The sequence below is a fragment of the Suillus plorans genome, assembly GCF_016647745.1.
Source record: "Suillus plorans strain S12 chromosome Unknown HD556scaffold_114, whole genome shotgun sequence".
NCBI lineage: Eukaryota > Fungi > Basidiomycota > Agaricomycetes > Boletales > Suillaceae > Suillus > Suillus plorans.
In genome coordinates this window covers 24,992-51,518 of record NW_024537498.1, presented here as the reverse complement: position 1 = coordinate 51,518, position 26,527 = coordinate 24,992, and the positions used below count along the sequence as shown (strand labels likewise).

Sequence of the window (26,527 nt, the reverse complement as noted above, 5' to 3'; positions counted from 1 at the left end):
GTGGTTTAAAGTTGTCTCAAGCAGTGCGGACTTGCGCGTTGATCATCAGTCTTTTGCATCCCTCCTGGAATCGGGCCACAAGACCAGTCTTCTCGCCGGTTTCAAGGCGCAATTCGTATGCCGTGTATCACAATGTGAATTTCGTCGGTCACAAGGAAAGTTATGTCTGATCAACCTCCGACGGCAATGCGATGATCTATTGCCACTTCTGGGAGCAGCCGATCAGATGACGTTCAAACTTATGGTCTCAGGACAAATTGTGCCCCTCGAAGGCCCGTGACGGTTGGAAGTCAAGCCGTTTCGCTGGCAGTTGCAAAGCTGTTAAGCTCTGGGTGAAGTTGATGTAACTCGGTCACAGTTCACGACTATTCAGATCGACGGCTCTGATACCTTGGAATGACATCATAACATTGTGGGGACCAACCTCGTGCCGAAAAGTTGTTTCGGAGGTACATCTTGCTGCGGTGTGTCTTTCCTTTGGTTATGTTGTGGTCGCTCATACAGGGCCTTTACTATAGTTCCGGATGTTGAACTAATGTCTTACGCTGTGCAACATGACGTACGTGCTGCTGGAGCCTCAAAGACACCACTGCTAGCCGAGAATCAATTCACCCTACTGCAGTGGGACTGATGTTACTTATTTCCTCGGTGTTTCACTGGAAACGGGATGTACATTGGGACGTAAGTCTTTGTGCCACAGAAATCATGTTTGTAAATGACTTTGGAAGATGCAGGAAATTCAGAACGGCACTTTCACCCGACTGATCAGTGATGACACACAAAAGCCGCGACGTATCGATTGTCCAGATGACTAGGCTGCGGCGTGCATAATAGTCTGCCACGGGATGAACAACAGCGGGAGAACGTTGTGAGGGTCTATGCACTTTGACTGATTTAAAGCATCTATTGCAGACAACTTTCAAACTCGCCGAATTGGGAACTCCGACATTGTAACTAACATTCCATGCCATGGGTAGATCCGAAATCATCGTACAAAGCTGCAGTGTTTTTGTATTCTCTTGAAGTGCATTTCGAGTTTGTTCGACAGTGCCAGGGATTCTAATGAAATGTTGAGACTTGTGACACCAAAAGGTGGCCTCACTGATTGCGTATATGTTGTCGTTGTCTCATATTAGAGTGACTGGTTCTTCGCATGTACGAGAATGATAAACTATCACTTGACCATGAAGAGAGAAGAAGATTTGGTCACGGTGCTGCTAGAGGGTGACACGCCACCAAAACTGTGAAGGGAAAGTGGATGATACAGGAAGTTGCTGGTGCACAGAGCGATGAGCTTTTATCCCTTGGGATTGTTCCGCACCAGTATCATCGCGACCTGGAACGTGGTAATGGTTTAAGAGGAAGCGATTATATCGCCAGTGGTCCTTCCAAGTTCCAAAGTTCATCGGATCCGCTGCTGACGGATCTATTTGAGATTCGGATGCCACGCTGCAATATCTAATTCGGCAGTATCAAATCGGATTCAATACTTCATTCAGTCCTCGACTTTCCCTGGAAGAAGTTCTTGGAACTGGCAGTTCGTCATGTACAGGAATCGAATACAACAAAGCTGCAGCATATCACAGCCTGAGATATTCCTGTTTACGCTTCCAAAGGATCATGAGTTGCAACACAGGAAGCCCGGGCGTCAAACTCCAATATTTATAAAACGAACCAAGGATCCACTACGGGCCTTATCTCCACCTTATCTCGACACTTCAGTATGAGCAGATACGCAGGAATTATTCATCACTCTCCGGACGAAGGCCTTTTGCATTTGCCGCTTCAAGAGGTCGATGTGAAAGTATGGATGGTCGATAGTGCGCATTTCCATCGCTGTGCAGGCGAAAGTCACTAATCAGCACGCCACTTTCCTCATACTAGTCTCTGCGAGGGTTGTGCTCTCGCAAGTGTTTGAGAACGTATCAGATAGCCCTACCAGCCGGGCCAAATATGTATTCCCTCTTCCAGCGAGCGCTGCCGCTTGTGCTTTTGAGCTCGAGCATGCCGATGGCCGTGTTATTGTCGGTGTCGCCAAGGAAAAGTCAGAAGCCGCACAAGCTTTCCAGAGTGCAATGGATGCTGGAAGGACCGCAGGACTTGTAGAATGGGTGACAGACGACAGTATGACTCGCACATTTCGATGATACTGGATGAGCACTGACTTTGACTTTACTCCAGTATTCACGATCTCAATTGGCTCAATTCCCGCTCGACAGAAGGTCACGGCAAGATTGACAGTGAGTGCACTCTCTTTATTGAATACTTTTTCTGATGAGCGAACAGTTTGTAATGGATCTTTTGGATGAGGGCAGACGGGACCAAGTCCGTCTACAGCTTCCGATGACTATTGCCGAACGATACGGCGAGACCCCAGCAGCTATGCTCGATGCGTCTACAACTAATGAAAACACGTTCATCAAAATCGCCGTGGACATCATAACCAGTGAAAAGATACAGGAGATACGCAGTCCTACTCACCCGACGATTGCTCGCAAACATTACAAGTCGCGCACCGGAAAAAAGTCCGAACGACGGATGTATGTAACTTGGTCGTCCACGACGTTCCTCGACAAAGACTTCGTATTGACAGTCCATGCTCTTGGACTCGATAAGCCTCGGTGTTTCGCTGAAGTCGATCCCCAGGGTCGTAATACCATTGCTATGCAGCTCTCCTTTGTACCGAAGTTCAAAATTCCTCCCCTGGATTCGCAAGAGTACATCTTCGTGATCGATCGGAGCGGAAGCATGAGTGGAGCCCCGATGGAAACAGCTAAGCGCACGCTGGAAATGCTCCTTCACCTTTTGCCAGGTTCACAGACGACTTTCAATATTTTCAGCTTTGGAAGTACAGTGGACGGTCTGTGGAGGAAAAGCGTATCGTTTAATGAGGCGGGAATGCGTAGTGCGGTAAGTAAGTTTTGTCACTGTCTAGAGCAACTAGCTAATGAGTGAGATGCACAGATTTCGAGTGTACAAGGCATGGAAGCAAATTACGGAGGGACAGAAATTGCGGAGGCCCTTAAGTTTGCTATCGCGTCACGTAACTGCGCCCGCCCGACTGCTATGTTTGTTCTCACTGATGGCGATATACATGTGCGTGTGATGACTTGGCTATAACTTTTTGATCTGACGATAAACTAGGCTTCCGCAAGTCTTGACCCATTCACGGTTGTCTCTAGAGCTGTGAAAGGCTGCAAGGCCAATGCACAACTGAGGGTATTTACTCTTGGGATCGGTGAACAAGTCTCATCTGATTTGTGTGAGCGCCTTGCTCGTGAGGGCGGAGGCAAATGTCTGTTTGCTGTCCAAGCCGAGGACATCACAGGGAAATGTGCAATGCTTCTCAACGCTGGTCGGACACGTGAGATCGAGAGTGTCACAGTTGATTGGCATGGTTCGGGGAGCCCGCCAGCTGTCAATTTTTCACCCTTGAATCACCACCATCCGCTTCCGCCCAGCGTTGTGCAGCTAGAACCTCCTCCTTCGATGCAGCAAGGGCCGCCCACAATCACAAGTATATTCCCTGGAATGCGCCTCAACGTCTTTGCGATCACTACTTTCAGTTCGGTTCCTCGCGAAGTCAGGTTGCTTGCGAAAATCAAAGAATCAGGAGAGGTTCTCGACGCTCTCGTGCCTGTCACGGAGGTGAAACCATTCAAGGACGAGTGGTCGCTCATTCCGCTCCTCCATACCTTAGCTGCACGACAACTCGTGAAGGACTTGGTAGAGCTTAGGGCTCCCCTTCCCAAACCCATCGCACCTGCTTCGGATGAGGACATTCGAAAAGCAGCGATCGTTCGCTTAGGGCTTGATTACCAGCTTGTTAGCAAGTACACATCCTTTTTTGCTGAAGAGTCCGGAAAAGAGACAACAAGGAGGCTGCGCCGGTCAATGTCATGGGCAAAGTCTCGGCGGCAGCATAGCCACACTGGTGCTCCTGCTGATCCTGTTGATGAGGATACTTCAAGAACAGATGTGTCCACTGTGCAGACCGTTTTGGACAGCTTGTCTCAAGCGGTTTATTCGGTGTTCAACTTCTTCTTTTCTGATCCTCCCCCCGCACCTCGAAGACGTCAGACGCAGCTTCCCGGCGCGTATTATTCTGCTGCACAATCCCGCTCGGGCTCGCCATCCATTCGGAGTGAATATTCATATCGACATGACAACTCAAGCACGGACACTTTCTCTACATTAAGCTCATTAGAAGGTTCTTACGCGAGTTCTCGATGGTCCTACTCTCGGCCGTCCAGTCCTGCACCTCCCCCAGAAGACCCAATCCAGCGTGTACCATCGCCAGTCTTGAATGTCACGCCACAGGTACATCATGCAGCACCTCCACGTATTGCAGCACCCGTGCCAAAGGAAGCGTACGCCATCATCTCGCTACAGAACTTCGACGGTTCTTTCACGCCGTCGCCTCAATTGGGGGCGCTTGTGGGCATTGATACATTGGCCAAAGCAACAGAACTGCAGGTCGATGCGAATGTATGGGCGACTGCAGTTGTTGTTGCGTACCTGAAGCATCATCTGGGTGCGCAACAGGATTTGTTGGATGCGTTGATGAACAAAGCTCTGGAGTATATTGATGGAAGGCCTGCGAGTTTATTCGTCGGACGTGATTTTTGGGACTTGGTGAGACTTGCGGGGGAGTCGGTGGGTTCGTGATGAGTTTATTTCCTGATTCCTACCATAAGTGGGGGAGCTATGATCTGTATCGTGGTACGTACCTTGAATGGGTATTATTCTTTACTATCCAGTTACTCGATTGATTCTGTTCCTATTTGTGCTAAGATATGTCCTATGATATGTACTGCGGGAAATTTGAGTTGTTTGATTTATATGAATGAACGTCTGCAGATATAGGCTCCCATGGGGAGTTCATGACAATGTAGTGCGTCCGACTACCAAGTGATGAAAGCGCCTTGCAAGTTCACTTTCTCGAAGCGCAAGCTAGAAAGCACGAACCGTTCTTCAAAATAGACTATCGGTTATTCGTGCCACCTGGGGGAGCCACGACTCGGGTATACGTTCTTTCTGGAACATCCCGCAGTTTATGCGACACCCAACGCGTTCAAGTTGATGTGGAGGCTATCGTGCATCTAGTACGTAGTTTCCGGCACCACAGGAGGGCTGATTAAGATTCGCTCTCCAGCATAAAGCGCAGAGAGCAATTATTATCTAACATATATAAGCACGGAGCGTTTGTAGAGTGGTGCGATGCTGTTTGCAACACAGAATGAAGAGGAAAAAACAACGGAGAGCGTAGTGTACAGGCATATCTGGTTGTAATTCACAGTAGAAAATGTCCGAAGGTGAACGGACCGCTTGTTTCATATATGATACAATGCTAAGTAAATAGTTAAGACCATAATCTCATGATGCATAAACACATATATACGTAGTACAAACCAGCAAGAACATATTCAAACAGGCACATCGGATGTCTTCACCGTGTCCTTCGAAACTTGAACGTTCACTAGTCACTCCCTGAGTTGGATGGCATGTCGCGAAGCGCAAAAAACCGCGACACTTTGTGGCGTACAGAAAGAGGCACATTCCACGCCTTGAGATACTCCTTCATGTCCTGAGGGGTGAGATTTTGCCTCCTGTGTAGCACTGATTAGTCGTCAGGAACAGCTTTATAATGTCAACCAACTTACCCAGGAAAACTTCGCGCGGTATCCAAGTAATTTTTGATCTGGAGTCCTATTAGCACCACATTAGCACTTGTGTCAGGTCATCCAGTGTCAGACATGACATTACCATCGAGTTCGTACCAAGAGATTTTCTCAATCTCCCGAAGGAAGGTCTGCGTCTCTGGGTCCCTCACGGTAGGGACCGATGCATGCTCGCCTCTAGAGATAGTTTCCGCTAGGTCACCTCGGCCAAAAACTAGTAGCCAACGATGGCGACGGGCTGGCTGATCAAGATCGGGGAATTCAATGGCTGCAACAGGGAAAAGTTAGTGATATGGTCGGGTCAGATAGTTATGGTACGCACTGGCCGCGAACGGGCCAAGTAGTGCCTGCTGATCGGGCGACAATACCGAAGGCCACAGACAGATACATTCGGATGATTTAAATTCTCGAATCATCGTGTTGAGGCGTTCCTGACGAAGAATCAGCTATACTAGTACATCATTAACAGGTACAACGATCAACAACATACTTGAAGCGCAATGAAATACTGTGGGCCGTGTGTTTAGAAAGTATATGGCAAACACTTTGAAAGACAATACGTACATCCCCACGTTCTACGACAATCACCGATTTCCACTTGATCGCAAGCTAAGCAAGTACCACGTCGCGTCAGAGACTTATCACGGCCAGTGAATAGCACGTACCGATGCTAGTTTGGCGGCCCAAGGTCGCACATCGGCAAGGGGTGGGATATCATTGGTCCGAATTGTGAGCATCGGACGCTTGAGTCTGTTGCAGACCGCATGAGCAACCGTCTTTTTGCCCGTTCCTGGGGCTCCTTTCAGCAGGATATTCTAAAAATGGTAAAGGTAAACAAGAGTGATGCAGGAATGTTGTTTCGAAACACACCATGCCTTCCCCAACTTCTGAACTCCAATAAAAACATTCAATGGTGTCCAATACGGACTGGATGAGATCCTGCAAAAAATGCATTAGCTTGCGAGACAATGATCCAAAGTCACTCCCGCCCGTACCTTAGTCTGTTGGTCCTTAACCAGCTTGCTCCACGCGTGTTCATCGTAAGTAGATTCATCGTAATCCTCGGATTTAATCCATGCCTGGACGCCAAGGTCAGTTTGAAGATCAGTAAAAACACGCAACATGCTTACATGTTTTTCGACGTCATATCCTGTAACCCAGGACAGGCGGTCAGCAAAGAACGCCTCAAAATTTTCCAAAGGCAGCTTTGGAAGGCGAACTGTTTGGCGGGGAGGAACGAACATATCTGATCAAGGTAGATGAGGAAGGTTTGATTCCGGCAGATGAGGAAGGTCTGATGTCGGTATCAGGGAGCTCATGAAGGTTATATATGCGAAACCAAAGCGTGGAACTGTAGAATGGAGCAGGGTCCATGCAAGAATGGACAAAGCAAGGATGGCTTGAGTATGAGCCAAGCAACAGTGAACAATATATTGTGGCACACGAGAATTACCTGTGAACAATGAAGATGGGAGGTGGAAGTATACAATATTATTGTTCCATGGCCCAGGAGTCGCATGCGAAGAAGAAAAATGCCGAATGTGGCGTCGATGCGCTTGTTCGTACGTCGAAATCACACTCAGCAGGCATTGTGTGACAGTGGACGCATCGATGAGTTATGATATGGTGTGAATTCCAATGGCTCGGTTTTTGCATTGGCTTTTGTACTTTCTAAAGGGATGGCAACACATGTATCTCAACCGTGTATAATTCTTGTGGTTACAATGTGCACATACCAACAGTACTGGAATCACCTGGTGGACCCGGAGATGCTGTGCTCTCCCAGTCAGTCCGTATTTGTAAGTAATACTAACCTATATATGCGCGATGCATGTGGGACAACGAGTTTTGACAAACGGAGGATCAGATGAAACGACGGTGCCGGCCTACTTCATCCACCAAACAATTGACTCTAGCAGACCTCGAATGCTATGTCACCTGCTCTACGTCAGTCAACTCACGGAGCCTTGGAATTTCAGCGTCGAACCTGAGTGCACGCTTAAATGCAATTGAAATGAATTGTGTGTTGATAGACGCACCAAGTCCAGTCACGTCTCGTTACTAATCCGTGATAGAGTTTAGCCTGGGAGCACGCCCACCCACGAATTGCCAAAGAAAGCGATTGACTGGGAATCATATAGCTGTAGCGGAAGATAGTGGTTGCGACGAGGTTGGCATCCATTTTTGGTTCGCTGAAATTGGCAAGTGAGGATGGTTTGGTCAACAACGTCCAGCCGCTCTGGGTGGAGGGATCCCATGAAAATTGTTCTGAGGGCGGAGACAACGCTCTACGGAGCTCGACTCCTGATGTATCTAGTGGAACGGTCCAACAGTGACGATCACCGACCCATCGCGTGATGTTCGGGAGGAATGGAGATTCATGGGGCCGCGCGAGATCCCCGGGCCTGAATAGTGAATAGACTCTCCAACCTCTCTTGATATACTTTGCAAGAACATCTGGGCGGTGCCTCGATCCGGGAATTTTGAGTGCGCTTCGGTCCTCAAATGTTGCGATTGGGTAGAATGAATACGCCGCATCGAAAGTAATGATATTCATGACACAAGCTGTAACCGAGAGAATTAAAGTTCATATAAAAGAAAGGGATCAGTTTGAACACACTTGAGTGATATTTCATGATAGTATCGATAGGGTTGTTGATCGCTTCAATCACTTGAACCTGGAGCTCTACACACTCTTCGTCTATAACTACAAGCCGCTTGAAGGTGTAGACTTCAGCGATGTTAGAATACCGCGTCGAACGTAAGCGATCTTCCTCCTCCAAATAATGCCATGGGACTCGCATTCTTGACACCGTACCATCCCAATCAGCTGAAACCTGGGTACGCCAGCCTGCCTCTTGATATTTGTGTGGTTCAAATCGGTACCCAAAGCTATCCATCCACTCAAGCACCTCGTAAACGTGACCAGGGTGACAGTAGATATCGAGATCTGACTCGGGGTAGAAGGAACGGTCCAAAAATTGAAGTGCACTTGATCCTGAAATGATGAGACCAGTTCGCGCTTGGAGAGAGCGAAATGAAAGGGGATCTGGGAAATAACGCGACAGATGTCGGTTGATGTTGTATGCGCGCTGGCAAAAACGAGTTACTGCTTCATGTATCATGTGGCATGTGCGCGACAACCGCACTAGGGTGCGAGGACTCAGATTGCGGAATATGGAGTCGTAGATAGGGGCATTGGAAAAGACGTGTTTCATGCGGCTAGCCCTCTGAGGTGGCCGCTGGGCCACCTGGCGTGCAGCGCGCGACTTCCACATTAATTAAGTTGACGACGATTAGATGACGAGCAAATTTGCTTGAAGTGATGTTTATATAATCATCGAATACCGCCGAGTTACTATAAACGATAATAAACGTTAAATTGGCTGGCTACGCTACTGCTCGGGCCAGAACCGTTGCCGCCGTTCATCTTGATCCTCAGCTGTGGCTGTTTCCTGCCGTATGTTTTTCTCTGCGAAAGGAAGATTACTGATCCTGCTTCCTAGAGCTCAATCCCTCTCGTTGTGGACAGCGAGAGACAGCAAGATCACACATGGATTCGCCTCGAATGAATCCAACTCGTCTGCGAGCCCTTCGGGATGCCTGCACGTGGGTGGAGTCATCATTCTCATTTGTGTGTTCGCCTCCCTTGGCCTCCTAATTACCTACCACCGGTAGAGGCCGAAGATCCCCATCGACTCGTTCTGTGGCTGCCGTCCTTGCTTCGTTCCCATCCGTCGGCGCAACTGCCTCGAGTTTATGGTCAAATATTTCAATGTAGACCCCCCCTCCAGATTTGTATTTTAATCCCGTCAGCGGTTCACTGATGACAGACCATCAGATGCTCTTTCACAACTCCGCTATACCCTCGAAACAATCATATGCCAAGTTCACGAATGTACATCACTTGATTCACTTCTGGTCCGCAAATCCCAAACCTCGCTGCAGATCTGGCGCATCCATGCCGTATTGATTGGTTATTCATCTATCATACTCGTAGCTCGACTATGGAAGAAGGCCCGGATACATTTGAAAGTAATTCATGCGTCGCGCTCGACACTTTCGCCTTCTCATAAGATTGCCATCGGTATGCCACAACGTTGCTCGTTGTCAAAAGTACATTTTGACGTACTATTGCCTATTGCAGCATCCTACTTTACCAGCACCTACCGCGTGTCGCTGACACTTATCTTCTGGTTTACCACGAAGTAGAAACATCCATAAGGTATTTTGCCCTTTAACTTTTCATTGTACCATCCATTGCCCCTGCACATCGTTTCTCAGCACGATCTCATGACACGTCTGCTCGACATTCTGCTCGATATCATCGTCAACGTCTTCACTAACCACAGTGCGGACAAGCACATCCTCTCCTGCTCAACAAAACATAGACGTTGAAAGCCCCTCATTCAGAAGCAAATGCTTCATGTCTGTCTTTAGCGATTTCCGTTATCTCTGCCACAACCGGCCTGTTCAACAACCCATCGCTCGTCACCCAACTTTCATGCGTAAGTTGTCAAGGTATGCCAGGTTTCAACCCAAACAAGCGCATTGCCTATAATCATGTTAGGTGCGTAGATGCGACTTCCGTCTAGTTGATAAGTTCGAGGTGTGGATGAAATGATTAATCTGACAAGGCATTTTGACGGCGACGCATCTCAGGATCTATACTACTACATTGTCAGATATCGTTGGGCAATCACGGTGTGTATCTTGAGAATGCTGGATGAAAAGTGCCTGGTATCTGAGCTGATAGAGGACGGCGGAGTCGAGGTCCGTAGTCCATACTTGGCTCCCGATTTGATGAAAGTCGGATTGAGTAACGCCCCGTTAATCATTCCTTCTCGACTGGGCTATCGATATTCCGTATCATGACCCAGTCGACATAGTCCGGATAGATGACTGTATGCTGAGGGTTGTGGTGTTGCTGTCAGGCTGTAAGTTTAAAGTCATTTGAAGGAACGGAGAAAGTTCGAAAACTCAGAATGGTAACAAGGTACCATGTCACTGGCTGGCCCATCACCGATCAGAAAGTTAAACGTCCAGAAACGCCCTCAACGAGGCGCATCTGATTTGGCTAGTGCACACTTTTAAGTTGTTACTAAGCTTCTTTAGTACTAGTGTTATCAATAAATCAAACAGGTTGGAAAATATCGTAAAAACCAGTTCCAACGTTCTGTTGATCACACAGAGGCATGCTGAAAATATCCAGGGTGTGGTAACGTTTTGAATAAACTTCTGATGAGGCCTCTCACCGTCAACCTTATTTTTGATACTCTAAGTCTCTAACTATGTCATTCCATGGACCTGAAATTCTGGATCTCTCACCGCTGCTGAGTACTTGCGGATATTGTTACAAAATCTGCCAACTGCCTTATACCTGTTGGTTTGCACGTTCCGATCAACACTGCTCCACACCTGAAGCGAAATAGGGGCCTCAAACGGACAGATTTTAGGATTTGGAAGTTCTGGAATTGAAGGCGTTCAGTTCACTTGCATCCATGAGAAAGTTCACAGCTGAACGTACACTAACTTTAATGAACGTGCATCGACCGGCAGATATTAAAGCTCTGGGTAATTCTCTCGGATCTATTTCAACGACTTCGTCTCCAAGATGCTCTACACCACAGTTCGGCACATTTAAGGTCACTGTGCTTATGAGTGAATATTACCTCTAGAACCCAGCTGCACATTGCACATGCGGGAGCGGGAGGAAGCACACCAGCTCAACAAATGATCACTGTGCACTGCAAGGGCGATCACCGGCACCTCTGGCTCCGGCGAGGCAACAAAGTAGAAAATACGAATTGAAGTCAAATTGGGTGTACATATCGTGTACGTATACAGTCTCAAGTCTGGAATATCGAAGTCCTTGGTAACAGGTTGCGCGTGACCATGACTGGATGCTACATGCGAAGTCAGATTATTTCAAGAATGCTTGACTCAACAAGGTGGGGGGACGCACATAATTGATCATATGCCAATATGCACAAAGACTATGCGCTGGTCCAAGGGCATGTCCGTGTCGCAAGCCAACGACTGGACCGCTCGGTGCAGCGCTCGAGCAGCTCGTTTGGAATTCATCGTGCCATCCCCGCAAAAGTTTCTGTAGAAGGCCTCAACTAAGCGCTGCACAGTACTATCATTAACTTTCCATGATGTCCCGACGACACTCTTAACTCCGGCGAATTGCAGGCCAGCCGCTAGGTGCATCACTTCGTCAGGAGTATCATGGTCACCGACTGCAGTTTCACAGGCAGAAAGAAATGCAAATTGATGCCGAGACAGATCCGTTTGTGTGATATCGAGAAGTGAAAGCGGTTCGTCGCGCATGAGAAAGGCTGACTTGAAGGGTTCTTTGTGTTCCTGTTTCCCGTGACACGCAAAATGAAGCCAAGTATTATCTCGCAATGCACACAATGCTCTCGATTTCGTGGCATCAATGCTGGTAATCTTGGAGAAGGAAACAGTTGGGGGAGGGGGCAAAAGTCCCCGCACCAATTCCAGCTCAAACTCCACAGCATCCAAAATGAATTCGGCACCGGCTGGGCAATCCTGACCGATGGCAACAAAGGGCACTGACGGGGACCTGTCATAACTTCCGCGAGCCTTCATTAGCGCAGTGAGCGATGGTGTGTATGAAGAGACATATTGCTGCGAAAGGGACTTTCCCCTTGCCCTGTACTCTCCAGCAGCATGCAGCGGTAAGAAACTGAAGAGGGACGTTGGGCACCACCATATTCGGGAACCTCGTTGCGCAAATTCGTCTAGATTCTCGACCACTGGGCATACTATGTCGTTCCACAACTCTCTCAAAGCTTTTATCAGCGCTGGTTGGTTCCCTTTAGGCCCGGCCTCTTTTCTAACCGCTTCTCGGAATGCAAGTACCAATTTGGTGAGTTTGGAAAAATCGGTAGGAAGTTGGATGCTAATCGGAGAATGTTTGTGCAGGATGATAATGGCGTGGCAAGACGAATTGCTTGCGATGAGCATGATGATAGGCCCATCACGAGCTGCATCCAGAAGATCAGAGAATAAGGGGGGAAGGAGGAAGCGAGAGAAGCCCTCGATCTTCCGGATCTCTTCTACAGCTCTATTCCAGTTCTCCACCAGACGTCTATACCGAGCTTCTTCTGCTTCTACATCGACTCTTGAGGCTGCTTTTGGATCGTCCGTAGGAGGTGTATCGAGGAGAGAGCTGAGGTTTTGGAATTTCTTCACCAGGGCCGCTGCGTGGTTGCCGCTTGTCTGGAGGCTATCAAGGGGCGTGCGAAATCGTGTCACCTGAGTCCAGATGACAGTCCTGCCTTGCTCCAACAACTCAACAGCACGACACACATCACCACTATGAAGAGCACATGAAGCAGCATCCACGGCAAGTGTACGTGTGAAGTCCTTCATGGCCCTATGACGAGACGATACTGAAGCTGTCATAGACATATAAGCGTCCAGAAGTTGCATGGAAGTTGCATATGCCTCTAGTTCAGTGGCATGTGAATGTCGACTAGCATGGTGCACCCAGGTTAAACTAGCTTGCAGGCGGGATAGCAAGCCTCCAGAGACAACATTTGCTGCTGCCTGGAGATGATGCATAGCAGCGTTGAGATTGTCTATACCTTCACCCACGGTGGTAACGTCAAGCCCTGAATGATGGAATGACAGATAGACATCAGCTAGCGACTTATGGACTGCTATCTGACGAGGATCATGTTGCGTCAACAGAGTCAATGCACATCGCAAGTTCTCTAGTGACTCGTCTAGGTCTTCTTTGTTGTGTCGGTGCTCAAAGCGGGTGGAGAGTCGATTCGCGAGGTACTTTAATGACCTGTACCCATTTATGTGACCGATCGGGTGCGAGGCCAACGCTTCCCTCTGAAGTGCAATAGCCTGATCCAAGTCTTCGTCGTTGCCTCGGTGCTTAAAGCAGGTAGAGAGTTGATCCGCAAGGTTACTTAATGACTTGTACCGATCTGTGTGACCGACCGGGTGTAAGGCCAACGCTTCTCTCTGAAGTGCGATAGCCTGATCCAAGTCTTCGTCATTGCCTCGGTACTTAAAGCGACCGGAGAGTTCGACCGCAAGGTTGTTTAATGACATGGACCGATCTGTGTGACCAACCGGGTGCAAGATCAGCGTTTCCTTGTAAAGTGCGATAGCCTGATCTGAGTCTTCGTCTTTGCTTCGGTGCTCAAAGCGGGTGGACAGTTTACTTGCAAGGTTATTTAATAACCTAGACCGATCTGTGTGACCGACCGGGAGTAAGGACAGCGCTTCTCTCTGAAGTGCGATAGCCTGATCCAAGTCTTCGTCATTGCCTCGGTGCTCAAAGCGGATGGAAAGGTGATTGGCAAGGTTATGCAAAAACTTGTACTGATCTGTGTGACCGACCGGGTGCAAGGCCAGCACTTCCCTGTGAAGTTCGATAGCCTGATCCAAGTCTTCGTCATTGCCTCGGTGCTCAAAGCGGGTGGAGAGTTGATTCGCAAGATTATTTAATGACATGAACCGATCTTTGTGACCGACCGGGTGCAAGGCCAGCACTTCCTTGTGAAGTGTAATAGCCTGATCCAAGTCTTCGTCGTTGCCTCGGTGCTCAAAGCGCACGGAGAGTCGAACTGCGAGGTTATTTAATGAGGTGGACCGATGTGTGTGACCGACCGGGTGCAAGGACAGTGCTTCCCTGTGAAGTTCGATAGCCTGATCCAAGTCTTCGTCATTGCCTCGGTGGTCAAAGCGGGTGGAGAGTTGATTCGCAAGATTATTTAATGACATGGATCGATCTGGGTGACCGACCGGGCGTAAGGCCAGCGCTTCCCTGAGAAGTACGATAGCCTGATCCAAGTCTTTGTCATTGCCTCGACACTTAAAGCGAGTCCGCAGCATTATAGCCAAATTACCCAACAATCCCCCTCGGTGAGCATGCCCGGTGTTGTAGTATCCCAGTGCATCATAATGAAGGGATATCACTTCATCTAAGGCATGTGGTTCATCTCTCTGCAAACACCGCCCTGCTCGATCAGCAAGTTGATGCGGTGATAACGGAAATAGGGATGTGGCGGGCTGCTCCTGCCCAAGATCATTTGCATCAATGCTTCCAGCAGAATGCAGAGCAAATGTTTCGATTGCGATCAAAGCTGCTCTGTAAATGTGGCTGTTGGCGTGACAGACATCGAGCACTTCGCTCAGTAACTCTTCAGCTGCATTAGCATCCGTCTGAAATCCCCGTTTTGCGAAGCGAGACAACAGAGAAATGGCAAGGTGGAGTTGCGTGACGGTTCGGTCCGGATGATCAGTGGAACGCAAATCAAGACTGCCTTGGAAAAGAGAGATAGATGTGTCGAGGTCGAGGTGTGTCCCGTTAGCTCGGAAACTAACAAACTTTGCAGTGGCTAGATTGAATAGCACTGCAGGGCGATAGGGATGATCCAAGGGGCAGAGATCCGAGGCACATTCAAAGTGGCTTATGGATTGGTCGAGATCCCTACTGTTCTGCATCCTGCGGTATTGTGCGAGAAGACGATGTCCGGCGTTCATCTTTAGCGCTAACGCGTCCATATCGTGGGATGTAAGCTACACGTTAGAGCTCTCAGCATCAGAATGCTAGACTGCATTGATCACTCACAGTAGTAAGGGGGCAAAGAACTCTGGTGTCGTTTTCATCAGCCAGTCGCTGCTCCACTGTCATGAATAGTGAAGTACAAGCGGATACAACTTCCTCCTGCATTGGCTGAAAGATTATGGCTGTGATACTCGTTAGCATCTGTTAAATATTATTCGCAATAGACAATACTGACGATGCGATTTTTCGCTGCGATCCAGTAATTCTCCGACAGAGATCTCGAATGTGCAAAGGAGTTCTCCGTGACAGAGCATGAGACCGAGTTCAAATGAGGCATACACGCTGACCTGAACTTTAGAAGAAGGCTCGCACGGCCTAGAGTCTTTCTCAATACCTGCAGGACAGACAGGGTTAAGGATAACTTACAGAAGAATGCGCTCGTGCCATTCGACGAAAGCCTGGTCTACGTATACAGACTTATTCCTTGTCTGGTATTCGGCACTGCCAGCCTTGACCACCGCATGGAAGCCAGCGGGGATCCGTCGGAGACCAAGAGCGAGATCAGTTGCGCGAATGGCTTGAATATTGTTATTATGTGCTAAACGGAGATTGATATTACACACCAGTAATGATGACTTGTTGCACACCACTGAGGTGCATCTCTCCCGGGTCCTGGGTGTGTTCTGGGTGGCTAGACTCCTCACCCGAAGCTGGGAGGGTTTCATGGTACCACGCGCTGAATGAAGGTAGATGACACATACTGTTAATGGCGACTTGTAGCATTTCACTGATCACGAGGTTTGTCTCTCCCGGATCCTGGGGTTGTTCTAGTTGGCCTGGCTCCTCACCTAAGGCTTGGAGGGTATCATTGAGCGGGTCTGGCATGGTGTCTGTCGCAAAAACAAACAAGAGATTAATGACGAAATAAAGTGTCGCCAAAAATGCTTTGGAAAATCATCAGTACGTGCTAAATGAAGATAGATGTGACATATACTATTGACGACAACTTGCAGCGTTTCACTGATCACGAGTCCTGTGCCCTGGGTTCGTTCTGGGTGGCTCGGGCCCTCTCCCAAGGGTGGAAGGTGGTCGTTGAAATGGCCAGGGACAAATGTTGACATATGACTGAGGGACGGATTCAAGCCAACACTTGAGAACAAGATGTGTGCTGGAGGTCAAGAAAATACTGCAGAATCTGTGAAGTTTTAATGGATTATAAGTGAGGGAATTACAGCATGCATATGGCATCCACGTGCACACCGTGCAGCACCGACTCTCAACAGGATAGAAGCAACTCGCAAAATATCGAGCCCAAATTACAGCCTTGGGCATCAGTTTTGTACAACAGAGGCACGTTGTAAGCGGCTGTGAGGCTGAAGAAGAGCAAAGCATTCCACAGTTTTCTAAGAATTCGCATATTGCGAAGCCGCACTGCCTAGATGTCACTGCCCTTAAGTTGCCCTTAAGCTTGACAAACCTAATTTTTTCCTGCAAGGAGTGCGACATCAGTGACAGGTGACTCTCGGCAAACGCCGTCTTTCTTGCTTCGATCCAGATCCCCAGAAGTTAGAACTGCCCAGATCGCTCTCGCTGTGGACAGCGCGAGAGACAGCGAGATCGCACATGGATTTGCCTCGAATGAGTCGAAATTGTCTGCGAGCCCTTCGGGATGCCTGCACGTGGGCGAAGCCCTCGTCCTCATTGCTGCGTGAATCGTCTCCCTTGGCCTCCTGGTCGGTGACCTACCGCCGGTAGAGGCCGAAGATCCTCGTCGACTCGTTCTGCGGCTGCTGTCCTTGCTTCGTTCTCATCCATCAGCGCGACCGCCTCGAGTTTATGGTCAAATATTTCAATGTAGACCCCCCCCTCCAGATTTGTATTTCAATACCGTCAACGGTTCACTGATGACAGACCATCAGATGCTCTTTCACAACTTCGCTATACCCTGTACATCACTTCTGGTCCGCAAATCCCAAACCTCACTGCAGATCTGGCGCATCCATGCCGTATTGATTGGTTATTCGTCTATCATACTCGTAACTCGACTATGGAAGAAGGCCCGGATACATTTGAAAGTAATTTGTGCGTCGATCTTGAGATTTTCGCCTTCCCATAAAATTGCCACCGGTATGCCACAACGTTGCTCGTTGTCAAAAGTACATTTTGACGTACTATTGCAGCATCCTACTTTACCAGCACCTACCACCGTGTCGCTGACACTTATCTTCTGGTTGCCCACGAAGCAGAAACATCCATAAGGTATTCTGTCCTTTAACATTTCATTGTCCCATTAATTGCCCTGCACACATCGTTCCTCAGCACGATCTCATGACACGTCTGCTCGACATTCTGCTCGACACCATCGTCAACTTCTTCACCAACCACACTGCTCAACAAAACATAGACGTTGAAAACCCCTCATTCAGAAGCAAACGCTTCATGCCCGTCTTTAGTGATCTCCATTTTATCTCTGCCACAACCGGCCTGTCCAACAGCTTATCGCTTGTCACTCAGCCTTCATATACAAGTTGTCAAGGTATGCCAGGTTTTCATGTGTCTCACCCCAAACAAGCGCATTGCCTATAATCATGTTAGGTGCGTAGATGCGACTTCCGTGAAGGTCTAGTTGATAAGTTCGAGGTGTGGATGAAATGATTAATCTGACAAGGCATTTTGACGGCGACGCAGCTCAGGATCTATACCACCTACTACATTGTCAGATATCGTTGGGCAATCGCGGTGTGCATCTCGAGAATGCTGGATGAAACGTGCCTGGTATATGAGCTGATAGAGAACGACGGGGAGTCGAGGTCAGTCCATACCTGGCTCCCGATTTGAGTAAGGCCCCGCCAATTATTCCCTCTCGACTGGGCTATCGGTATTCCGTATCACGACCAAGTCCACATGATCTGGATAGATGACTGTAAAATGACAAGAGCTAGGGATTTTTTAGATTACCAGTGCTTGCTGAGAGTTCTGGTGTTGCCGTCAGGCTGTAAATTCTTTAGGTTTAAAGTCGTTTGAAGGAAAGGAGAAAGTTTGGAAATTCGGAATGGTAACAAGGTACCATGCCACTGGCTGGCCCATCGCCGATCAGAAAGTTAAACGTCCAGAAACGCCCTCAGTCAACGAGGCGCATCTGATTTGGCTAGTGCACACTTTCAAGTTGTCACTAAGCTTCTTTAGTACTAGTGTTATCAATAGATCAAACAGGTTGGTAAATATCGTAAAAACCGATTCCAACGTTCTGTTGATCACACTGAGGCATGCCAGCATCGGCGAGAGATGGAAGGCTGAGAGGGTCATTGAGGAATTTTCGTAAGCGGTGTGTCTTTTCTGAAAATTGTGTTATTATTGGGCGAAAGCAAGATGAGCCAGCTAGATAGTTATATTGATGCAGGGTGTGTGGGAACGTTTTGAATGAACTTCTGATGAGGCCTCTCACCGTCAACCTTATTGTTGACACTCTAACTATGTCATTCCATGGACCTGAAATTCTGGATCTCTCACCGCTGCTGAGTGCTGAGTTTCGGGATGTGCTTGAATACTTGAGTGCGGATATGATATTGTTACAAAATCTGCCAACTGCCTTGCCTGTTGGTTTGCACGTTGCGATCAACACTGCTCCACACCTGAAGCGAAATAAGGGCCTTAAACGGATGGATTTTCGAATTTGGAACACCATACAGGTGACGTGACAACTGCCTACAACAGTGCTAGTGTCGAACGTTGAACAAGAGGCGCTGCATTGCGCGGTTAACTGGATGTTGTAATTTTTCATTGAATCATCATCACATATGTAACAAAAGGCGTGACTTGGAAAAAAATTATTCAGCAGTACATATATTGTATATACGGACCCATATGTTATTTAATTCGTTGTCCGTCCGCATCTGCGAGATCATGCGCTCGTGTCACAATGAGCTGTTTGGACTTCCCTTGAGGCTCGCTTTAAGGCTTACACGACTAAGTACGTTCAACGATTGACTCTGTCAAAGACGGTTCAGCTGAATCTCAGAACTGGGCACGGTCAAGTATATACTGCGTTGCCACACTGCATGAGAAATGAATGAACGAATGAAGAAATAGGTAGCGCCGGATATCATGTACAGGCGCTACTACTACACGACCGCAGGTGACGGCTACAATGTTACTAAATTGGTTAAAACGTTAGCTTTGCACAGCATCACCAGCGCAGATCATAATCACAACGACTATCCCCTGTGGAATACAAAGACACAACGATGGCAGCTACGGGAGAGGCACTACAAGCGCCAAATATTCAAGGGTGTTTAGCGCTCGACTAGCAAAGATATAAGCGAGACCCTTCAGCGCCAACTGCGCCACAACTTGAAATAGAAGAAAAATCTGATTTGCACATGTAATCTTTAATCGGGTTATCCAGCACAAAGTCAATGCACATGATGCGATGCCGTCCCGTACGTACTTGCATCCCATGGGTCATATAATAATGGTTATAACAAATCCTTCCCTTCTTTTTGAACTTAAGCTGCGGTTCGACCAGGGTCGATTCTGCACCACCCGCGCTGATGTCTGTGTCCGCAAACTTTCTATTACATACCGCCATCATCAGCAGCCAGGTTATTATCCTGGCATGTGGATACGGTTTTGTTGGCGCAGTTCTCTATTACGATTACCTCTCTCCGCCTGATCAAGCGGCCAGCTTATGGGAGCATCATCCCCAAGAGTTGACGACAGTGATCACATTAATAGCAACTGTCCTTTCGGTCACTACAACTACGTGTGTATACCTCTTTACTCTCTCCAGCTTACCACTAATAGAGATGAATATTCCTTCAGTCTTTTCACGATCTCAATCAAGGAGGCTTTGAGATATCGGATAACGCAGCCCATCTCTCTCGTTCAGCTAGGCGCCGGTGTCGCTTTGGCCAAGGGCTCCATCATATTGAGACATGAACACTTGCGACTCACCACTCTGACGCTGTTCATCTTTGGTGTGCTGAGACTTTTGACAGCTGGGTAACTCGGCATCATACCAGTATTGCTGTGCTCTCTAATTTAAGTGCGTATTAGGTGGATAACTCTCCTGACACCAACCTACTTCCTATGGCCAATTCAGATGCAAGGATCCGAACTTGACATTACTGGTACCGCATTTTCCAACTTGCTCTATGAAGAATTTCAAAAGGAGGGTGTCAATGCCAGTATGTATCTCCACATTCCCAGTGTTTCGTCCGTTTCTTCTACTAAAACGAACGACCCAAGTCCAGGACAATTCTTTCGCGATTCTCGACGTCGGCGGAACGCTAAGCGGAGTCTCTGCTGCAGGGTATACCTTTGGTCTTCCCGGGATATTTAATTTCAATGGCGCAAAATATGACGTGTCTACTCGTAGGTTCAGATTCTCAGGTCACCTGAAGCTGTTTTGTGATGGCGTGTTGTATACCTAGAGGGGATTGTGCCCACCATCGAGAGTTATTCCGGCTCGCATGGAATTCCGGGTCCCGATGGCATTCGTCTTGGGTTTACTGGTGGAAAGGTCACAGTCGACACAGTATCGCTGCCGGGAAAACATAACAGCGTGTCTATTCCTCAAGGATTCAGTAGGAACTATTCCATGTGGCAGCAGGGGTTAACAGCCAATGTCAGCTGTCAGCCCATTAGCTCGAGTCAAACGCAGTACGTTTGGGACACGAGTAACTCCTCCGTCATCTATTCCAACCCAGATAATTTGTACACCTCCATCACCGGTCTTCGCCTGTGGAATATAACTGCAAACTGCGGTGCCAGTGAGTTCCGACCGTATATATCTTGCCTCTGATTTACTGTCAGCTTCTAGGTATGCCCACGATACAGGAATATGTGACCGTGGTGAATGCAAGTGGATATGCAGACCCGTTAGACAGCGGCTTTCTTCCTTGCCTCGTGTGCCCGGGGCCTTTGGATCTGAATCAAAGTTATACGAGCCTCAGTGAGCCATTGAAATATGCGTTTATAATCATTAACCAATTCTTTTCGTATAGCGATTCTTACACAAGGATTTTACAAGTATAGGTTCCTTGACGCAAGTGTATGCGAAGTGGTCCCAATGCTAACCACGGTCCGCGCCGATTATTCCAATGGCCTAATTTCTTCCGAGGTCGTTTCATCCACCCCTTTCCGACCAGAGAATGAACAGCTACTGTCATTCTTAGCTGGAGCTATCGCGTTTAAGTGTACCTACTCGCAGGGGCTTCTTAGCAGTACGATCGGAGATACTCTGTACTCCATCTATTCCTCAACAACTAACACATCTATCAATGACAATACTGGAAATCAGACGCAGGTTTATACAGAGCTGGTGAGTTTCATGTGGCAAGGTCTTTTCCCGCCTTAAGTTTATGCCTTTCTTAGGAGGAGTATTGGCGTGGCATTGTTGAATTTTCTGCCACGGTGAAGATTCTGATCCCTTGGGTTCAATCTTAATTAACTTAGCATCGCTTGGCAGTTCCTTCGCTCCGGGTTTATGGTTGTGGGCAGCTTCCCCGACGATATTGTCCCAAACAACCTTTCCTCCCTAGTCAATGGGACCATGTACATATCGACGATAGGCTGGACTCGGCGGTCAGGGACATATTTTATCTCTATCCTTCCCTTCACCGTCATCACCATCCTCATGTTTGCCTCCGCTTTGTATAGTTTCTTGCAGGCTCGGAAAAGGAACAGCGGCTATAGGACCACCTTCGATCCGTCAAACCCCCTGCACCTCATTATGGCATCCGCCGAGGCAGGGAAGGCGTCTACCGTGGCACCCGCTGATGGGAGTCTGAGACTCCAAGGTTTTGATGATATTGGGATCACAGCCAACGAGCGCGTGAAGGTGCAGCTACAGGACGATGGTGTAGGGAAGAAGTTTGTGACAGTTGGTTGAAAGAAGCTCGTATGATTTTAGGTACCACATCAGCGGATGCATGTTGTATTATCTTTAATATTCATGACAGAGCCCGTATTCAGAAACAATGGCTGTGATATATTCCTTGGAATGCGCCTCGATGCCTTTGTGATCACTACTTTTAGTTCGGTTCCTCGCGACTTGCGAAAATCAAAGATACTATAAATAAACGTTAACGGCTGGCCAGTCTGGCTACGCTGCTGCTCGGCCTAATATTACATAAAGCTCTGGGCAACTCTCTCGGATCTACCATCTCAACGACTTTGTCTCCAAGATGCCCTACACCACAGCTCGTTACATTCAAGGCACCTGCAATCGAAAATGAGCTTATGGTGAGTCTATGTGAACTTCACGAGTCACTCCGATAATCCTTCTCATCCTGACTCATTTCGGCGACAGCGAAACTATGCTGCGGGGTCAGTAGAGCGTAAGGGTCTCGAAGCAGCACTTTCTCAGATGCAGCAGGAACTTCCATTCGAGGTTCGGTGTGTCGTAAATGGCTCACCAGTCTGTACAGCGTGTCACTGGTCAATTCGTCGACTTCCTTGGTCTTAGATTAGAACTGGTAAACTTGCCAAGCAGCCCATACTCTCCGGTCACGCCCGTCGTCTCTGCAATACCACGAGGCAGATGAATTGACTGTAGTTAGCGCAATTGATGGTGCTCTTTCTGCCAAGGCTGGATGGGAGGCAATGCCTTGGAACGATCGCGCCGCCATCTTCCTGCGTGCTGCAGAGCTTGTTAGCAGCAAGTACCGTTACAAATTGGTGGCAGTTACTATGGTTAAGGGAAGAACACTTGGCAGGCCGAGATCGATGCTGCCGCAGAGGTGTGTAAGATGGAATTATGTTGATGGCAGTTAATTGATGGAACTCTCGCAGCTCTTACTTCTTCCGTTTTGGCGTCAAATATGTTGAGGAGCTCTACGTACAGCAGCCTGCTAATAACGCAGCAGGATCATGGAAGTAAGTCCAGTACCCCTTTTATGAACTACTTCTGATGATTGGATAGCTGCGTCGAGTATCGTGCGCCGGAAGGCCTTGTTTTCGCAGTTTCGCTATTCAATGTCACATCAATTGGAAACCTTTCAGGTGGTACGAGTGACTATTCTGTTATCATTATTGCATTCTGAATGAGTCATCTCTTACTAGTTCCCGCGCTCGCCAGTAACACAGTTAAGTATGGAAACATTCACCGTATTCCAACTACTTGGTCTACCACATATCCTCACGGAGGCTGGTATTCCACCCGGCGCTATCCAGTTCATTCCAAAGCCACCTCAAGAAGCTCCGGAAAGACATTGCCGCAAACCCAGACAAGGACAAAGGGTATCTGAGGATCGTCGATGAGACAGGGGGGGAATGTCATCCACGTGTCGGCAGAGATCCGAAATCAGAGAATTCGAGGCGGCTTTGAGTGTCAAGGTGCGCATATTATGTTTATGGCTGGCGTGGAAGATTAACAGACGCGTGCAGGGAAAAAATGTTCTGCATTGTCACGGTTATATGTTTCTTCTTCGCTTTGGTCATCTGGATTCAAAGATCTGCTCCAGTCTGAGGTTGCGAACATCAACATCGGGCCATTATCAGACTTCAGCAACTTGATAGGACCCGTGATGTGCGTTCCATTTCTATGCATCGGGCTGCGCACCGATCACTGAATAATATCAGAGGTCGTCTGGCTTATGACAAAATAATTGGCTTCATCCAGAAAGCCAAGGATGCAGGAGGGCAAGTTCTTTCGTATCGGAGGCACCGGTAAGGCAGATAGTACGACTTACCTGCGACTTTTCTCATGATCCTACAGGTGACGACTTTATGGGCTACATACAGCCTACCATCATTCTAAACTCAAATTCGGGGACAAATTATTGATATCTGTGTTCGTACTAAAGATCTAATGCCAGAGTCGGAAAATGTTCACCATTAGGTGTGATCTAATAATATTCGTGATTTGCGAATGGTGGATATGTTTGGATCAATATGTGGACATGGGCTGACATATTGTTGGGGGGCGTACTCAGTACCATATTTCCGGATACTTAGAGCACTTCAGCGGAGCACTCATGTTAGGGCGGAATACCCCCAGAATGACATTAAAATCAACTGTTTATCCAAATTTAAATTTGCTTGGAGCGCTTTCGGATTTGTACTGCTTCTACTCTAATTCCAGAACCCCTAGCACAATATCCAAGCACCGTGACAATTAGGGTATTGATAACTATCTACCAAAGCTCTCAAGCTTGTCGCTGGCTACAGTCCTCAACTCCTTCAGGACCCTAATGCGATCTTCCTCATTTAAATATTCCCTCTCCAGCACTTCAATAAAACAATCTACATTCCTAACGAGCTCCTCAAGATCAGAATTCGGAGCAAGATGCATATGCTTCTTTGTGCCCTCTGCGAGGTCCGGAAGGTGGTCAAAAGAGTCCAAGATCCTAAGCACGGAGGGATCACAGAGCCATGCACTTCTCATCGCGTCCCACCACTGCTGCTCTGTAACCGATGTAACTAGTGATGTGCGGGCCCGGCTCGGCCTGAAAGCCCCGGCTTAGGCCCGGCTTTGGGGGGCTTGGGCTTTGCAAAAGCTCAGGCCGAGCCGTGAGCCCAAGCCAGGCCAAAGCCGCGGCTCGGCTTGGGCTCAACGACGGCTTTCAAGAACAAAATGATCTGAAATTCAATCTAAGCATATGTGTAACGGTGAGATACTAAAAGAACTTCATGAACCGTGTAGGCATGGATGCTGGTATCGTGTGTCTGCCCGTGAGCATGTCTTTGCGCACATGGAAGTACTTGATGTGCGCGAGGATGAGCATGCTGTTGTGTTCACCTGTGACCGGGTGCGTGATGTCTATCGATTGGTAGAGCTGTTGAGAGGCGATGTTGTCAGCGAGCGAGCGGGCTAGGCGTGAAATGGAATTACCTCGCATTCCATGCTAAAAGCGCTTTCCTTGACGCGCGAGGCTCTTATTTGCACCTGAACACGTCGTCGTTAGCGGATATATCGTATCATAAACGTGCACACGTACCGAGTTTCACAACACATCTGACCGTGGTTCCAGCTGGTGAAATATGAGTGTAGTTTGCATGACAACACGGTATACTCACAAGATACCGAATGCAGCCCAGTTGACGGCTTGTTCGAGGTCTGTATCGTCAAAGATGATGTTTGGGCTCTTTCCACCGAGCTCAAGGGTGACGTTTTTGAGGTTGCTCTTCGCAGCGGCCTCCAATGCACATGGGAAATTCCATGGGATGATTTGACCCTATCAGACGAACATCAGAGGATGATCTGGGAGCTGATATACGTGTACTTACGATGACACCAATTGGTTCGTGACGAGTATAGGTGAGCTTGTCTTTGGTGGTCTGTTGGATTGTCAGCTAATGAACGAAGAAATATCGAGGCCGATAAGGGACAAAAAGCCGCGGCCTGAGCCGCCAGCTCAGGCTTTTCAACACCTCAAGCCGGGCCTTGGGCCGTGGTCAGGCCCTGACTTGGGCCCGGCTCGGCTCGGCCTAATCAGGCTCGGCTTTGGCTGGCCCACGGCCTGAAGCCGGGCCGTGCACATCACTAGATGTAACCGATAATTGTTCAGGTGCAATTCGGAGGAGGATACCAGCTATGTAAAAGCCACGACGCGTGCGAAATTTGCAGGATTCTGCAATCATACTAATGCACCAATCTATATGGCGATCTCCGCATAGTCGGGGGTGCCAACCAGGATCCCTCGCAAGGCCATAGACCAGTCGTAGATAGCATAGGTCGCGGTTTTCATAGAACCAGGCGTCGGGATCATCACCGGTGGGTATCACTGTTGGTCGCAGACACACCACAGTCAGAATAGCGGGGGAGAGCTCGGTCAAAACAATGTCCCGTAACCTCGCATCATCGATCAAGATGATTTGCTCTCGGTTATTGTAAGCAACGCGAAGAGCGGCATGACGTAGATGGTCGGGCATGATACTGCCCATGCAGGCGATAAGGCTCTTGATGAACATATGTTGCTTAGCGGGGCTGCAGTGCACTCCTGTGCTAGCCAGTAGCAAAAGGATGTCATATGCCGCTTCGTAGTCATCGGAATAGATGTAGTTGAGGTAGTCCACCAGCCAGTCAAAGTCTTCTGGCGAGTGGGAATAGTGCATGCTAAAAAAGTAAGAATCCCACACCTTGGCAGGGTCCCAAGATACGTCGGCAATAGCAAACATAAAGTGCAGTACCTTATGCAGATCTGCCAACGAGTCTGAGTGGCCATTTTGTTTAGACGACCTGGCTCGTAAATAAAATCTCTTGCACACATCCAGGTTCTGCATGACGCGATATGAACCTCCAGTAAGCTTGATCATGCGACAGATGACATCCATGGAATTCCAT

At 48.3% G+C, this 26,527-nt stretch overlaps 7 protein-coding genes across 7 annotated transcripts; 4 read left to right on the top strand and 3 right to left on the bottom strand.

The window, feature by feature from the left end:
* Positions 1–1,593: 1,593 nt before the first annotated feature.
* HD556DRAFT_143442 (uncharacterized protein) lies at positions 1,594–4,947 on the top strand. The gene is made up of 6 exons (XM_041305323.1): positions 1,594–1,820; positions 1,885–2,124; positions 2,182–2,240; positions 2,287–2,910; positions 2,965–3,096; positions 3,145–4,947. The coding sequence occupies exons 1-6, from the start codon at positions 1,724–1,726 to the stop codon at positions 4,666–4,668; spliced, it is 2,676 nt and encodes an 891-aa protein (XP_041152753.1). The 5' UTR covers positions 1,594–1,723; the 3' UTR covers positions 4,669–4,947.
* Positions 4,948–5,246: 299 nt separating this feature from the next.
* On the bottom strand, positions 5,247–7,206 carry HD556DRAFT_1423476 (uncharacterized protein). Its single transcript, XM_041304556.1, is given in 12 exon segments — positions 5,247–5,609; positions 5,664–5,709; positions 5,767–5,949; positions 6,004–6,112; positions 6,172–6,189; positions 6,246–6,290; positions 6,347–6,496; positions 6,552–6,620; positions 6,677–6,760; positions 6,812–7,045; positions 7,065–7,066; positions 7,077–7,206. 10 exon segments carry the CDS (start codon positions 6,923–6,925, stop codon positions 5,480–5,482), a joined length of 948 nt encoding a protein of 315 aa, XP_041152752.1. The 5' UTR covers positions 6,926–7,045; positions 7,065–7,066; positions 7,077–7,206; the 3' UTR covers positions 5,247–5,479.
* HD556DRAFT_1423467 (uncharacterized protein) lies at positions 7,135–9,004 on the bottom strand. The gene is made up of 3 exons (XM_041304555.1): positions 8,302–9,004; positions 7,721–8,246; positions 7,135–7,668 (listed from the first exon to the last, which is right to left on the bottom strand). Exons 1-3 carry the CDS (start codon positions 8,957–8,959, stop codon positions 7,611–7,613), a joined length of 1,242 nt encoding a protein of 413 aa, XP_041152751.1. The 5' UTR covers positions 8,960–9,004; the 3' UTR covers positions 7,135–7,610.
* Positions 9,005–9,321: 317 nt separating this feature from the next.
* Positions 9,322–10,077, top strand: HD556DRAFT_1423466 (uncharacterized protein). Its single transcript, XM_041304554.1, has 5 exons — positions 9,322–9,579; positions 9,630–9,768; positions 9,829–9,906; positions 9,966–10,032; positions 10,055–10,077. The coding sequence occupies exons 1-3, from the start codon at positions 9,508–9,510 to the stop codon at positions 9,891–9,893; spliced, it is 276 nt and encodes a 91-aa protein (XP_041152750.1). The 5' UTR covers positions 9,322–9,507; the 3' UTR covers positions 9,894–9,906; positions 9,966–10,032; positions 10,055–10,077.
* Positions 10,078–11,654: 1,577 nt separating this feature from the next.
* On the bottom strand, positions 11,655–16,708 carry HD556DRAFT_1531676 (CHAT domain-containing protein; the record flags this gene model as incomplete). Its single annotated transcript, XM_041309504.1, has 7 exons — positions 16,235–16,708; positions 16,002–16,184; positions 15,864–15,950; positions 15,667–15,817; positions 15,476–15,615; positions 15,304–15,422; positions 11,655–15,251 (listed from the first exon to the last, which is right to left on the bottom strand). The coding sequence occupies exons 1-7, from the start codon at positions 16,359–16,361 to the stop codon at positions 11,655–11,657; spliced, it is 4,404 nt and encodes a 1,467-aa protein (XP_041152749.1). The 5' UTR covers positions 16,362–16,708.
* Positions 16,709–16,754: 46 nt separating this feature from the next.
* Positions 16,755–17,649, top strand: HD556DRAFT_1423457 (uncharacterized protein; the record flags this gene model as incomplete). The annotated part of the gene is made up of 3 exons (XM_041304553.1): positions 16,755–17,367; positions 17,421–17,499; positions 17,560–17,649. Coding segments are annotated over exons 1-2 (301 nt in total), but the record flags the coding sequence as incomplete, so codon positions are not given.
* A 1,789-nt stretch (positions 17,650–19,438) lies between these two features.
* Positions 19,439–22,208, top strand: HD556DRAFT_1423453 (uncharacterized protein). The gene is made up of 10 exons (XM_041304552.1): positions 19,439–19,679; positions 19,751–20,002; positions 20,062–20,241; positions 20,296–20,426; positions 20,488–20,613; positions 20,673–21,011; positions 21,062–21,193; positions 21,246–21,562; positions 21,616–21,654; positions 21,710–22,208. Exons 2-10 carry the CDS (start codon positions 19,791–19,793, stop codon positions 22,130–22,132), a joined length of 1,899 nt encoding a protein of 632 aa, XP_041152747.1. The 5' UTR covers positions 19,439–19,679; positions 19,751–19,790; the 3' UTR covers positions 22,133–22,208.
* The last annotated feature ends 4,319 nt before the right edge of the window (positions 22,209–26,527 follow it).